Raw genomic sequence first — 14,039 nt, forward strand, 5'->3', positions numbered from 1 at the left:
AATAACTTGTAAATAAGTTGTAATTTAACCCCCCCCCCCAAAAAAAAAAAAAAAAAAGTTTAAACTTTTAAAGATATTCAAACAATTTCAGTAAATGTACAGCTCAATTTGTGAGAAATAAATAATACATTTTTCCCTGACAGTGAAAGTGTAACTCTGAGCCCCATGGTTCCACCATCTGTTCTAACAAAACTGACCATGAACCAGGCTTATCATTTCAATGGACCAGTTGAGCTGTAGAGTACAGCTGCTTTTTCACTCTTTTTTTTTTTCAACACCACAGTCTGAATGGGATGAGAGTTTAGATTGGAGGGAATTCGGAGCTCCTCCTACACCCCCATATTGGTGTAGACAAAAGCATTGTCTCTTTGGGCGTCAGGTCATGTGGGCATTGACTGTGCAATAACCTAAGAGAAAAGTTCAAGAAGTGGCTGAGTGTAAAGAAGACCTCCAGCATGAAATATCTGTCTCAAAATAGACCAACAGGTATGTTTGATCAGTTTGTAGCTGGTTATGTTTGGTGTAAACTGTTTGGTTTGTCAGAAGATCTTTGAGCGTTTTGATTTTATTCTTGATAGGCGTATCAGCAATATATATTTTTTTCAGATACTCCATGGAGTGCCGTTAATGTGTTTTTTTCCTTATGTAGAATGACATTTAAAAACAGATTATGTGTGCGAAAATACAACAAGTTAAACAGAAAATTTTCCCCCTTTCTTTCCTGGCAGTTTCTTGCACAATGTGTGTGACTAATTTTTGCTTTTTGCTTTTGAAGGCACATTTCATGAATCAAGTAAAGGAATCAGGTGTAAAATCCGATCCTGCAATTACTCAGCGTGTGCTTCTGTCTATCAGAGTTTACAGAATTTAAAACTGATCTTTTCATGATGCTAAAATCAGATAAGTAATCACAAACGTGAAAATTTAATTATCTTATTTTATAGGACCTCTAGTGTTTTTTGTTTTCATTTCGTTGGAGTGATTAAATCAAGTTTGCAGAAATATTGGCAGCACCACATTCCTAACCTTAAATCTTAATGAGAAAGTGGAGCAGCAATTATGACAATGGCCGCAGAGTTTCATTTAAACTTGGATTTGGTCTTTTTGTCTTCTGCTCTGCCTCATCTATCCAGCCCTCCAAAAAAAATGTCCATTGTCCAACAAACACAGGAACAGATGAACCAGCACCTAATCTTGTTCCTTCTGTCAGTGCACAGAGAGAACAGACAATATCAGCCACATTAGAGTGGATGGTTTGAGGGGCAACATTGATTGCGACAGGACCTAAGCCAGACTTAACTCGGAATGTTTTATTGAGAGAGAGTTCCTTGAACTTATCTGAAGGAGGTGCGTTAATACTTCACTGAAAATTTATGCAATTATAATAAAATTCTTAGGATTCTAAGGTTATTTTAAAAAAATAACAAAAGGCAAATTATTAATGTATGCTTAGTTGTGTGCTTAAATTATTTCATTAATTTAGCAGATTGGACTAACAATGTTTTCTACTGTTTATTAAGCAAAGTGCTGCTTGATTTTGAGTTTAATGCATGTGTTTAGTTTAGATGCACTCGTGCCTTTAGGGAATGATGCAAAGCGTTACATCCAAGTATCTGCAAACAAATTAAATAGGCAAGGGAAATGACACTGAACCCTTAACTTTGAAAGAGTGATTTATTTTTAATTATAGATCCCAGGAAGTCTGGACAGTCTTTTTTACTCTGTCTTTATTATTTTTTTATTTTTTAGCTCAGTGGAGCAAATGCTGTTTCCTGGCATGTGCAATTGTCACCATGGCCTGCTGGGTACCAGTTTCACCCCTTCACGCCCCACCGGTGACCGCGGGCCTCCGCTCAGCTTTCTCTGCCACTCGCACCAACAGCGTGCTGGGAGGGAAGCAGAAGGCCGTCACCTTCAACAGGCTCATGGTCAACATCGGAGGGGATTTCAATCCGGACACTGGCCACTTCCGCTGCCGCATCCCCGGAGCTTACTACTTCTCATTCTCTGTGGGCAAATTCCCAAAGAAGATGCTCTCGGTGATCCTGGTGAAGAACGGCGAGGAGGTGCAGGCCATAGCCTACGACGACTACCGCAAGAGAGGGAGGAAAGTTCAGAGCCAGAGCATCATGATCACCCTGAGGGAGATGGACACCGTGTGGATGCTTTTGCAGCAGAGCCCCCGCTACGCTCTGTACAGCAACGCTGGCCCTTACATCACCTTCTCCGGCTACCTGGTCTACCCTGACATCTCCCCCAGCAGCTACGTCGCAAACCATCTGTCCTCCGGCTTGTCCTACCCACACTGCCCCCCTCAGACTGAGCCCTGGTCCAGAGGTCCTGAGCAGCCGCGCTCTGCCTTCTCCATGGCCCGGACGTCCACGTCCATGGGCCAGAGCGTCAGGCAGCAGGACAAGCCGCCTCTGACCTTCGACGTGGAGTACGTCAACATCGGGGGACACTTCAACAAGACCTCGGGCGTGTTCACATGCCATTTCTCCGGCGCCTACTTCTTCGCCTTCACAGTGGGGAAGCACCCGCGCAAGGCTGTCTCGGTGAAGCTGATGACAGGCAAGGGAGAGGTGCAGGCCATGGTGTACGACGAGGACACGTCCAAGAGGCGTGAGATGCAGAGCCAGAGCCTGCTGCTGCCCCTGCGCCAGGGGGACAGTGTGTGGCTGTACAGCCAGCAGGATGAGCGCTACGCCGTCTATAGCAACCAGGGCAGATACACCACCTTCTCAGGCTTCTTGGTCTACCCCGATGCAGAAACACTCTCGCCATCCAGTTCGTAGGACTGAACTCGCCTCTAAGTCTGTAAATTCTCTGTAGCGTCTTTTTCTACAAAAGAAAATATAAGAAATCTACGAGAAAAAAAAAACCTGTCCTTTGTGTAGTGTACTGACATTTACTTGCTCCGTGTTTTGTGTTATTATTGTTTCACATATGTGACCACAAGATGGTGCTGTTCTCTCAGTCAGATTAACCAGCATGCAACCTGACTTTTTTCCTTTTCTGTAGCGCAGTCTAATATGGCAACAGTTTGTTTGGGATGTCAGTTGAAAATCCCATTGGAACTGTTCCAGCTTTAAAAATGCTCTTTGTACAACAAGGATAATGTAAATGATGTACATTTTTTTTTTAAAACAAATCCATAAAACTGGGTTTAGATATTAATCTCTGTCATGTCAGTGGACTCATAGACTATTTCTTTAGAGGATAAAGTTGTATGTGTTTCAATATGTATTGCATTTTATTGTAAAATACATAAATAAATTTCTGCACTTCAAAAACAATGTATTTCTTTGTGCTGATGTCTATTTTAGAATGTTAAACTGAGGGTACCGTATTACTGATCCGTTCATATGTTGGCAGCTATGTGTAACACACAGACACAAACATATACAGTCTACACATTGGTGGCTAACGTCTTTTTTTTTTTTTTAATTTTTTTTTAAGAATATTCAAGTATGAACCTTTTTCTTGTCAGTCTTTATTTAGACAGAACATACTTTTGTGTATTTACAGTAAGTACTAGAAGCACGCACAGGTTCACAAATACAAAATAATATTTAACTCATTGTTTCACTCTAGTCTAAATGTGGCACTTTCATTTTATTGCCATATTTGCATTTAGCAATTTTTAGTTCTTTTTCCCATTTGTTTATTTCTGTGAGGACTCCAGATGTTTGGACAGATATCTCAAAAATGAGACAGACATTGAGGCTGGCACAGGGAAAGCAAGAACGCACGAGGTGTCACCGTTGTCAGGTCACACAGGGGGCTGAGAACAGACGCAGGCGCAGAGAATTGAACTCCTGATCATCAGATATAAATATTCATTATGACTTGGGCTTGCACGTTCAAATGTTCATCTTGCAAATTCCTTTTTGTTTCCTCGTACCCATGGAGTCACTGCACGTCCCAGATCTCACAAAGCAGTGGAGTAAATTTGTGGTCGTTCACCCTCCAGGATGTGAGCATCTCGGCGTGGTAGTGGCTGAGCGTCCGCAGCTCAGTCAGACGGCCCAGCAGACGAGCAAAGTACTGGGGGTCTTGCGGATGGTGCAGCACGCACATCTTCCTCAGCACGTCCAGCATGTTCTCTTGAATCTTCTCCACAGCTCCGTGATCCTTCACGAAGGGCCGGTCTGAGTGGGAGGAAGGAGACAATGGCTTGACAAAAAGCAGTTTTTCAAAAGTCAGTGAGGTTGAAGGCAGTTTGCAGCCTCGTACCTGGTGTCAGGATGGTGATAGTGGTCAGGAGAGCCTGTTCCTCCAGCACCATGTGGAGCTCCCCAATGCTTTTGTAGAAGTTGAACATTGGGGTGATGAACTCATCTGAAATACCTGCAGAAAAAAGGAATAGTAGCTGTGTTGTAGACAAAAAGGGTCAAATCAAGTCCTGATGTAACAATAAATGATGATAAATAATGATCAAAGTTCAACTTATTTGAAACAAATTTAGACATGTTGTTGATGGTTATATTTCCACTGTATTTCATTTCACAAAAATATAAAATGCGGTTTTAGAACCTTTAAAGATTATGTTGTTTTTCTTATGTAATAATCTACTCTATGACAAAGAAAATATACATTATATACAACACCGCTTGGTCCTTTGACTGCAAGCAAATGAACCATGCAAAAAACTAAATGCTATGCAACTGAGTTAAATGCAGCCTGTGCTGTGCCGACATAAATTTTACGTGCTGATGCATGGCCACTGGTGGAGGAGAGAAAGGAAAGTGTGAGGGAAAAGGTGGAGATGACGAAAAAATACAGTGAAATCATTGAATGAACGAAGATGAACTGCAGTCCCAAGCATTTAAAGGCATTGCTAAATGTGAGCGAGGCAAAGAGAAAACGTGACTTAAGCGTTTGCCTTCCAGTTTTATTTCTGACGCTCTGTCATCGTGTGCGTCTGCTTGGACACATCAGCCAGCGTTCAGAAATGCCAGTGGGGCTCAGAGGGAGAGAAGTGGACAAAAGCCCTCCTGATGTTTGGATAAGAAACAATAGTCTCTTCAGACAGCTCTCCTCCCTGATTCCCCCAGACTGGCCTTTAGTGTGAATATCTCTCATCCCCACCATTCAGTGCAGAGCCGCGCTGAGGGACACACACACACAGACACACACACACAGACACACACACACACACTTACACACACAAACACGGCTGTCATCACAGTCGCTGTCTAACTGTCCAGCCTGCCTGACACAGTGACAACTCACAAACACATGAATAATTTTTTTAGGCTTCCACACTTTGCATCGACTGCACCTGAAAAATAAACAAAGAAACTTTGGAAAGAAAAATGAGAAGAAGCGGCCGGCCAGCAGCATTCAAGGTAAGTCAATGGAATAGATCAATCAAGAAAAACTACAAAGACGGGAATTTGAGGGACAGTTCGCAGCACTTTTTGCTCCGTTTATCCAAAGAATGAAACAGCGTGAACATGCACAGAGGAAGACAGAGGAAGAGTCGTGCATGTGTGCGCAGTGTGTAACTGACACCCAGCCAGAGATCAACAGGTCAGCTACGTCTTGCTGCTGCATCACACCGATCAGACGTATCAATAATTTATTGGATTCCGACACTGGCCTGCAGGTGGATCTACTTGTACTGCAGCTCCTCAAAGTAATTATAGGAGGAGTTTACAATTTGTAATGACCCAGATGATTCAAGGATAGGAAGGAGCTGCACCTTTATTAATTCAGTCATTTATCAATTATTTGTCAACAGAGGCACAGCAGCACTGCATTTTAATAAAAGGCGCCTGGCAGTTTCAGGTTTGCTCACCGCTCTTGCGTATCCTCTCCTCCAGCACGTCTGTGTGTCCGTTGGGCATCTTCCTGTTGAAAACCTGAGCTGAGCGCAGGAACATGGCCTCCACAGCAGAGCCCTTCAACAGCGCGATCTGATCCTCGCGATCCAAAGACAGAAAGCCTGCCAGGGCAGAACACTAAAGAGTTAGCAGTTCATTTTCTTTTCTTTTCTTCTTTTAAAATTTCGTCCAAAGCATTTTGTTTGTTTTTTTTGCTGCGCACACCTGGAATATTCTTGGTAAACTCCACCAGAACTTGAACTTGACTTGTTGCCATTTCCGTCAGCAGGAGAAAGTTTTCATCAGTGCTGTACTGGTCCTGAAGCTGTAAACACCAATTTGTAATTTTACACCAAAAGAAAGGTCTGCGCAATTCATCAAGTGAAGTATTTGCGGATGGCCTGAGGTGACATTTAGGATAGTTTACCAGTTTTTTGGCCACGTCTGGAGGAATCTGATGTTTTTCATAAGCAACGACAATGGCTTTGATTAGTGCCAGTTGCTCTTTTGTGATTTCAACTTTTTCCTGAAAAAGCAAATAAAAAACAGAAGTGAATTACCTCTGGTGGTGCATTATTTTATTCTCTACAAATGGCCGACACATGCACAGAGTCTCTGAGTACCTTTGCCAGTCTGGTGGTGGAGGTCACCTGCTTGTTGTCTGTGTTGTCCATGCCTTCCGCCTCGTCTCCAGGGGACTCTCCCGGTGAGGCCTTGGTGTTCTTCCGAAGCCGCTTAGACTTACACTGGATCTCCGTTAGCAGGCCTGCCAGCAGTGATGGAATCATCGTTATGAGTACAAAATACCTCAGCAGCCATATCAAACCTCTATGAAATAATATTACAACCTACACCAGCATGTTAATTGGATTTTTATTTTCAATTTTTTTTGTATTGGATGTCTTTGGAAAATCTGTCATATTTTTTAGGTTTACTCATTCTTTTTTAATAATACTCAGTATTGTTATACAATACTGCAGGCACGACTAAATTAGAAACCCATGAAATTATTTTGGCATTTTGAACTTGAAAGACTTTCAAGTGATTGCTATCCAACTGCCAAAAGCCACCTTTTCACTTTAACAGTTAATTCTAATTTGTTAAACTGTTGCCACCCAGAATGCCATTCTGCAGTATTCATTACCAAACTGCACTATTTTTTAGCAACATGAGTCCTGTCAGTTCTCCGGCTCATAATAACTTGATAACTAATCAAAAGACTCCAACGGCACATGTTTGCATTGACGTGTACACATTTCCCTGTGGCCTGTTACAGAGTTGGAGTGCGTGTGAAAGGTATGAAAGGCAACATTATCAAATATGCAAAGCTGTTGAGGAAAATTTGAGAGCAAGTTTCCACAGTGACAATGACTGATTCTATTCCTGTATAAGTGAGGCAAGTTGGACCTTCCGAATGTGTGATCGGGGACATTCAATACTCCACAAACCAACCAGCCACGTCTGAATGGAAAATGAGCGCTCTCAAAGATGCCCTTTAACTTCAGCATTTCCTCTTGTAAAATTTGAGGGCCGTGCAAATCAGATTACGTCCAAAAGAACAGGCAGACAGTCTAAAAATAATCTTTCATATTAGGATTGTAAACCAGGATCATCAAGTGATCGGCGGGATACTCACACTCTGCCAGCATGCCCATTTCCTTGCACTTTCTGAGGCGACACTCCTGGCACTTTCTCCTCATGTACATGTCCATTTCACAGTTCCCCCCACTCTTGCATTTGTATACAGCATTCTTGGTTATACTTCGCCTGAAGAAACCTGGTCAGAAAACAGGACACAGCCCTGAGCCTTAAACAGCTGCGGATGATGTTGAAGACTGAATTAACTACGTAACACCATTTTCTATTTCTGCTATGTTGCAGTTCAGACTGACAGTGTTAAATGACACAGCTATTATGATGATTGAAGATTTCTTTGATGATTGTGTGTGTGTGTGAGAGAGAGTGTAGTCATTATTGATATGCTACTTAGCTGTTGTAGAGTTGTTGCTTAAATCCTGCTTGAAAAATAGATTGTATTTCAGAGGGACAGACATAATGTATGCCTCAGTCTCCATACATAATTCCCATAGCTAGAATATATGTTGGGGATTATATGTAACGAGTGGACTCAAACTGGCTTGAACACTGCAGCTGGAGTTTTAGAGCGAAACAGTGTGGCGATCACGTCATCAAGGTAAATTGCTGCCAACATAACTGGAAACATAAAATAGGTAAAACATCTTTCTGATAATGTCATAGAGAAAACCAAGAAACACACACACACACACACACACACACACACACACACACACACACATGAGAGTGCACGCCATACTAATTTTGGAGGAATATTTAGACATTCTGACGTAGACCATTAAACACAAAGACATTCATCAGCGTGAGCCAGCTCGGGTTGCTCGTGCATTGTTCAGCAGAAAACTGAGAGGGAACCCAATATGGCAGCAGCGGCAAGTCGGCCCGAGCCTGCGCTCAGTCAAACGGCAGGACGGGCCCGCCGCTGCACCCCTGGCATTGTGCAACATCACCGTGTGGAATTACACTCATACCCTTTCAGCATGGGTTGGCAGGAATCACAGCGATTAACGGTGGCGTAACAAACACATGGAGGGAAGCTGCTGAGGGCCTCGACTGCGGTGGCCCAGTGGGGACAATTCTCACGTAAAGAAGGGCAAAAAGATTTGCCTCCATTTAAAATAAAGAAAAAAAACTTTTCAGGTATCAATCCATTTTTGGAAATGGAATGGAACGTTAACAAATTGAGGAAATTTTGAATCTCACAAAAACAGGCAGAAAATTAAAAAAAAACAAAAAAACAATCTATCCCTTAAATCCATTTTCAATATCCGCTTCCTCCTGAGCTCAGGGTCACGGTGGTCTGCTGGAGCCTCTACCCGCTGTCATAGGGTGAAGGCAGGGTGATACCCTGGACAAGTCACCAGTTCATCACAGGGCCACATAAAGACAAACAACCATTCACACTCATACATGCATTTCAGAGTTCCCAATTCGCCTCACATGCATGTTTTTGGAGTGTGTGAGGAAGCCGCAGAGAACCCAGCAGGCACAGGGAGAACATGCAAACCCCACACAGAAAGGCCCCAGGCCCGGAATTGAACCCACAACCTTCTTGCTGTGTAACCACTGCGCCACCGTGTCGCCAAACCCCGAAACCTCAAGTGCAAAATCAAATCCTGTGCATTTTTGTTGCATCTTCCGCTCACCTTTGCATCCCTCACAGGTGAGAGCGTTATAGTGGTACCCAGAGGCCTTATCTCCACACACCACACACAGTTCTTCCCCTTTCACCCTTCCAGCCTGCGCCATGTGCCGGGTCCTCTTGCACACCGCGGGCACCACAGCGGACGTCTCCTCCATCTCGGCGTCGTAGCTGACCTCCAGCGGTCCTTTCCTCAGTTCATAGATGCCCGTGTGTGAGTACCACTCGTCTCCATTGTACGGAGGGTAATAGTTCTGGCTGGAGTAGTACTGAGAGGACGACATGGTCGGCTCTATGGACGTGTACTGCATGCTGGGATAGCTGCTAAAGTGCAGGATGTCTGGATCCTGCAGGAGGGGACTGCCTTGGTCTGCCAGAATATCTATGAGAAAAACAGAAAACAGGTTGAGGAGGCAAAACCACCAGTCGGAGCACATGTTAGAACTGGGCCGCAAACAAGCACCAACTTGGAATTGCCAGCTTCTTTAGTTATGTTACTAAATGACAGCATTGACCAAATTTGTTTTTTATTGAGCAATTCCAAACTACCCAAATACATTTGCCAAATGTAAACATGTATCATTATTCAAAATTGAAATTTGAAAATGTTTCAAGTGCAAACTGTTACATTGTTACATAGCATGGCCACCTGACTGACTGCCAAAAGCTTCCATTCGTCTTTCATTTTGATTTTTCAGTCTTTTAAAATATTCATTGTCTAAATGATATCATTTATGAGTCACATGGAAAAATTCTAATCATTATGTAATTATTTCGCGGCACCCATGGCCTACTGTCAGTGCTGCCAAGGGTGAGTACAGTGCAGCTTTACTATATGGCCATCCAGCAGAAGCTTGTCACAGCCAACACAGCAGGACAGTAGTTGGCAACTCGCACAACACATACAATAAACCCATGAATGATTAACAACTCTATTGCACAAAGCACACTGTGTCTTTTCGATTGACATTTACCTCCATGCCAAACAGGTTACCCGATCTGAAAATAGCTTATTTTTTTATTTAAAACAAAAAAAAAAAAAAAAAAAAGGATTTCTGTTGTTTGCGTTAGAAATTTCCACAGAGTGTGTAAAATATGTCCAGAGAGGATGTTTTATCTAATCTAGATGATGAAGACCACCTCGAAAACCAGGTACAGCTCACAAAAACAATTCACTGATTCATTAAGTCACCTCAAATGTCAAAATTGCATCATCTTTGAAGCAAACACAACACTGACCTCTTGAAGACTTGGTTTGGACCAGGGCCATCTCCCTGTGACCAAGCGCACCAACTATACACAGAGTTCCCTCTCTGATCCCAGCAGTCCACTTGTATTTCCTAGATGAGTCCTCCCTTGGGCTCCGACTAACATGTCATCTTCCATTTGTCCCTTTAATGTGAAACCTTGTCTTAAAGACGGCAAAATCCCGACTAAATGTCTTGGCTCCTGCTTGAGGAATCGGAAACGGGAGTAAAGGTTGCCGCAGCTAATCATTAACTAACCGGCCGCAATTCTTTGCACCATTACAAGTAGCTGGCTCAGGTGGGAAGTCATTTCCAGGTTCAGTCGACAGTAAGCAGACGGAGCAACTTTTTCTGTGGATTTGTGGAATTGCTTTGACCACATTGCTTTGCTGATCTTTACGACGATTTTAATGAGAAAAATTACAAGATTTTTCCTGTGTGTGTCGCTGAATCCACCTATTTGTCACCTCATGTTACATATTCAGGTGCGCTCAAGTTGTTTAGTGGAGAAATGTCATTGACAAAGATCAACTAGGACAGCTGCAGGATCATGGTGGTTATTTCTTAATAACTTCCCTGCACTCCAGTGATCATTACACTTGACTTTTTAAAGATTCTTTTTAACATTATGGTCCTGCAGTTCGCATTAAAAAGCTGTGTAAAGTTCCAGCCCTCATGCTAAAACAGTGAGCGTGACAACAGGATATCTACAGTGCTTCTTCTTCTTCTTTTTCTTCTATTCTCAGAGGCCTGCCATGAGTTGAGTCATACTTTGAGAACTCACCAAACAAGTGGGTGCTCTCTGTGATGGAGAATTCATCGCTGGGTGGCATTTCCAGCGGTCCCGCCACATTGATATCGGGGCCCACCCACTCATTCATTCAGGAGGGTCTTCGAGCGCCAACACAGGAGACAGGGCTTGAATGGTGATAGAGGGTGGTAGCAACCCTCTGTTCACAACCTGTAACAAACAAGTGTGATATATACGTGAGCAGATTTCTTGCGTTACACTACGACCCTGATGACGGGTCTTCTCTCCCACACGTGTGCAAGATAATGGGTTGCTCTGGTTACAGCAGGAGGGTTCCAAGTCTGGCCACAGTGAGACCACCCAAGGAGTAAAGGTACAGAGAGCCTAATTGAGCATACATACCAAATTTAATTGAATTAAATATTTGGGGGGTTAATAGACCCATGAGTAACATTTAAAGGTATTTAAAGTAACAGGGAAGACATGCTTTAGTTTGATGAAGTTACTGAAAATAAATGTCTGTTGTGTGTTCATTTGCTAAAGAGTGAAATTCCTGTTCACAGACAGCAGGTCGACTTGTAAGGAGGCAGCCATGTTGCATCACAACATATCGACAGCAGCCCAGAATGTGGATCTGCTCACAGCTTTTGTGATAATGACGTCTGACCAGGTTGTCAGTGTTGTTTTATTTCCATTAGAGGCTATTAATTGTGCACACAGGGTCTACAGTAATGTGGTTTGATGTCTAATAATACAATATGAAAAAATTAACTTGTATAACTTGTCAAAGACCGTTTCGGCGGTCATACTTTCACACACTTTCTGCGACATTCTTTTTCCTTTCAATTAACTCAGTGTAATTTCCCCTGAGACCTCAGAGCAACCCACCAGGGCTCAGAAAATGTCCAGCGCACTCTAACAACCCACTCAGCAGCAGACCATCTCTCAAAGTCAAGTAGCTCACCACGGGCTCGTAAAACATCACCTGTCTACACTGAAGTTTTGTACGGGCTCAGTTTCCCAGTCCTTACCTTATTTTGGCCAGCCAACGTTAAATTCCTGGTGGCTAAATCTCTTCCTGTGCCGTGAAGATTAATTCTGATATCCACAGCGTGAGCTGAGGGCCCGATCAGAACCTGATGATGAGCATTAGCCTGCTTGTGTCTGGGCTCCAGTCAAAGCATGTGTGACCAGTTGAGGTCAGGGAGAAATAGATGGTGGTTATTAATTAAACTGTCCATTCCGCTCCATGTCATCCCACCACTACAAACACACCCCCACCACTAGAAAAAAGAGAAAAAAAATCCTTCGTTATCGCACCAAGACAAGGCTGCCTCACAAAATCTCCAGCAACCAAAAAACCCTCCCACACACGCAAAAATCACACATGGAGGAATATTTAAACACACATGAACATTGTGTTTACAGATGTCGGTGCTGCCATCAGTCCATCGGCTGTGAACATACTTTCAAACAAGTCTTTGATTAATCCAACCTTTTCATAAAAAAAGAAGCAATGGATTTTCCTAGGAAACAGACGGTTGTCTGTCAAGACTTGTTTGGATCATTTCATAAGACATTTGTCACACACTGTGCAGAGAACAAATCCACTCCATATTTGTATTCACCTATGTAACCAGGTGTACCACCTCTGGTTTATAGTGTAGTCTCAGAGCGACTCAATTCCAAATGTCCTTCTCCTTATAATCCTTAATTTGTACAAAGAAAAACTTAAAGTTTAATCATTGATGGGCTGTTGCTCCATCCGAAGAGGCCCTTCTGAGTCAACACACAGACTCTCTGAAATAAACAGAACCTTTGCCATTGGCTGCCGTCTGTTTGTGGACTATTTGCTCTGTGTTTGAGTGTGTGTGTGGAATCAAGTGACTGAAGTGTCCTCTGTACAGTAGTCAAGGCTCTTCTCAGGGCTGATTGAGTCTCTCTGTGAAACCCACTTTCACTCTGTCTCTGCGTGAGACATGCAGAGGCTGTCGAGTTGGCTGCTTTGTCTCTCGTCGGAGACGGTCAATGACGTTCACAGAGGAAAAAAAACACTCAAACACACACTCCAGAATTACATAATCAAAGGCCATTCCGTTGAAATGTTTCATGGAACTGGTCAGCAGTGAGCAGTAAGCAGTGAGCCCACTGGATTTGATCCCAGCACACGTTTTTGATGATTGGGAGGAATCGTGAAATGTTTCCCAACCAACAAACCCATAAAGGCAACAAGCAATGAGAGTCACTGACGACTGTTTTTCAAAATAAAAGCACTGACATCTTCTTGCCCGACAGAAGTGTTTTTAAAATCCCAATGTTTTATATTTAAAGTGCTCTGTTGGTGTGGAATTAAATGTTTAAATGTTTAAACAGGGAAGTTTGTAAAATGTTTTTTTTTTACCAGTAGGGACTGCTAATTTGTCCAAGCCAGCCCTTTAAGGAATGAATGTGACGCTGAGGAGTACCCTGACCAGTAATTATCTTCTGTGGTGAAAACGAAGCAGCCGGGTGAAGACAGATAAGACAGAGGATGTTTACCGCACTGTGATGGGAAGCAGAGCTATTTATAAATGTATCTACTATGAACCTGCTAACATAAACAGACATGTTAAGGAACAGCATACTGTATTTTTTTTTTAAGTAAAAGCATAGTGTTGATGGCCTTCGTTCATTAGAGTTACTAACCACATAGATTGAAAATAAACAGAGCTGATAAACTCAAGTCACTACATTATGCATCCCACCAGCTTTGGTCATCTACTGAGTTGTCCTTCGCTGGATCTCAACAGATATCAGATGACATGACATGAAGTTTGTTTGATTGGTTATGGTTGTCTCAGCCTGATTTATGAAAAAAAATCTTTTCTGTCCATAATGTGGTTAAATAAAATCTTTCTATCTCCTACTTTTTCTCAGATGTTAGATGGTTTGTGTTAGATGTTTCACAACTTCATTCATACACAATTAATGACATT

General features: G+C 42.7%; 2 protein-coding genes across 3 annotated transcripts; one reads left to right on the top strand and one right to left on the bottom strand.

Moving 5' to 3' along the window:
* The first annotated feature begins 61 nt into the window (after positions 1 to 61).
* c1qtnf13 (C1q and TNF related 13) lies at positions 62 to 3,342 on the top strand. The gene is made up of 2 exons (XM_076014742.1): positions 62 to 486; positions 1,750 to 3,342. Exons 1-2 carry the CDS (start codon positions 456 to 458, stop codon positions 2,793 to 2,795), a joined length of 1,077 nt encoding a protein of 358 aa, XP_075870857.1. The 5' UTR covers positions 62 to 455; the 3' UTR covers positions 2,796 to 3,342.
* Positions 3,343 to 3,473: 131 nt separating this feature from the next.
* Positions 3,474 to 12,319, bottom strand: nr1h4 (nuclear receptor subfamily 1, group H, member 4). 2 transcript variants are annotated; one of them, XM_076014739.1, is made up of 10 exons: positions 12,096 to 12,319; positions 11,098 to 11,274; positions 9,071 to 9,448; positions 7,465 to 7,605; positions 6,452 to 6,594; positions 6,256 to 6,354; positions 6,054 to 6,153; positions 5,804 to 5,950; positions 4,237 to 4,350; positions 3,474 to 4,151 (listed from the first exon to the last, which is right to left on the bottom strand). In XM_076014739.1, the coding sequence occupies exons 2-10, from the start codon at positions 11,192 to 11,194 to the stop codon at positions 3,913 to 3,915; spliced, it is 1,458 nt and encodes a 485-aa protein (XP_075870854.1). In that variant the 5' UTR covers positions 11,195 to 11,274; positions 12,096 to 12,319; the 3' UTR covers positions 3,474 to 3,912. The 2 variants fall into 2 exon arrangements, with proteins under 2 accessions (XP_075870854.1, XP_075870855.1); XM_076014740.1 differs by lacking the exons at positions 11,098 to 11,274; positions 12,096 to 12,319 and adding an exon at positions 10,306 to 11,010.
* Positions 12,320 to 14,039: the final 1,720 nt, after the last annotated feature.

The sequence above is a fragment of the Nelusetta ayraudi genome, unplaced genomic scaffold (genome assembly GCF_046127955.1).
Source record: "Nelusetta ayraudi isolate G7.1 ecotype Tasmania unplaced genomic scaffold, CSIRO-AGI_Nayr_v1 ptg000173l, whole genome shotgun sequence".
NCBI classification, from domain to species: domain Eukaryota; kingdom Metazoa; phylum Chordata; class Actinopteri; order Tetraodontiformes; family Monacanthidae; genus Nelusetta; species Nelusetta ayraudi.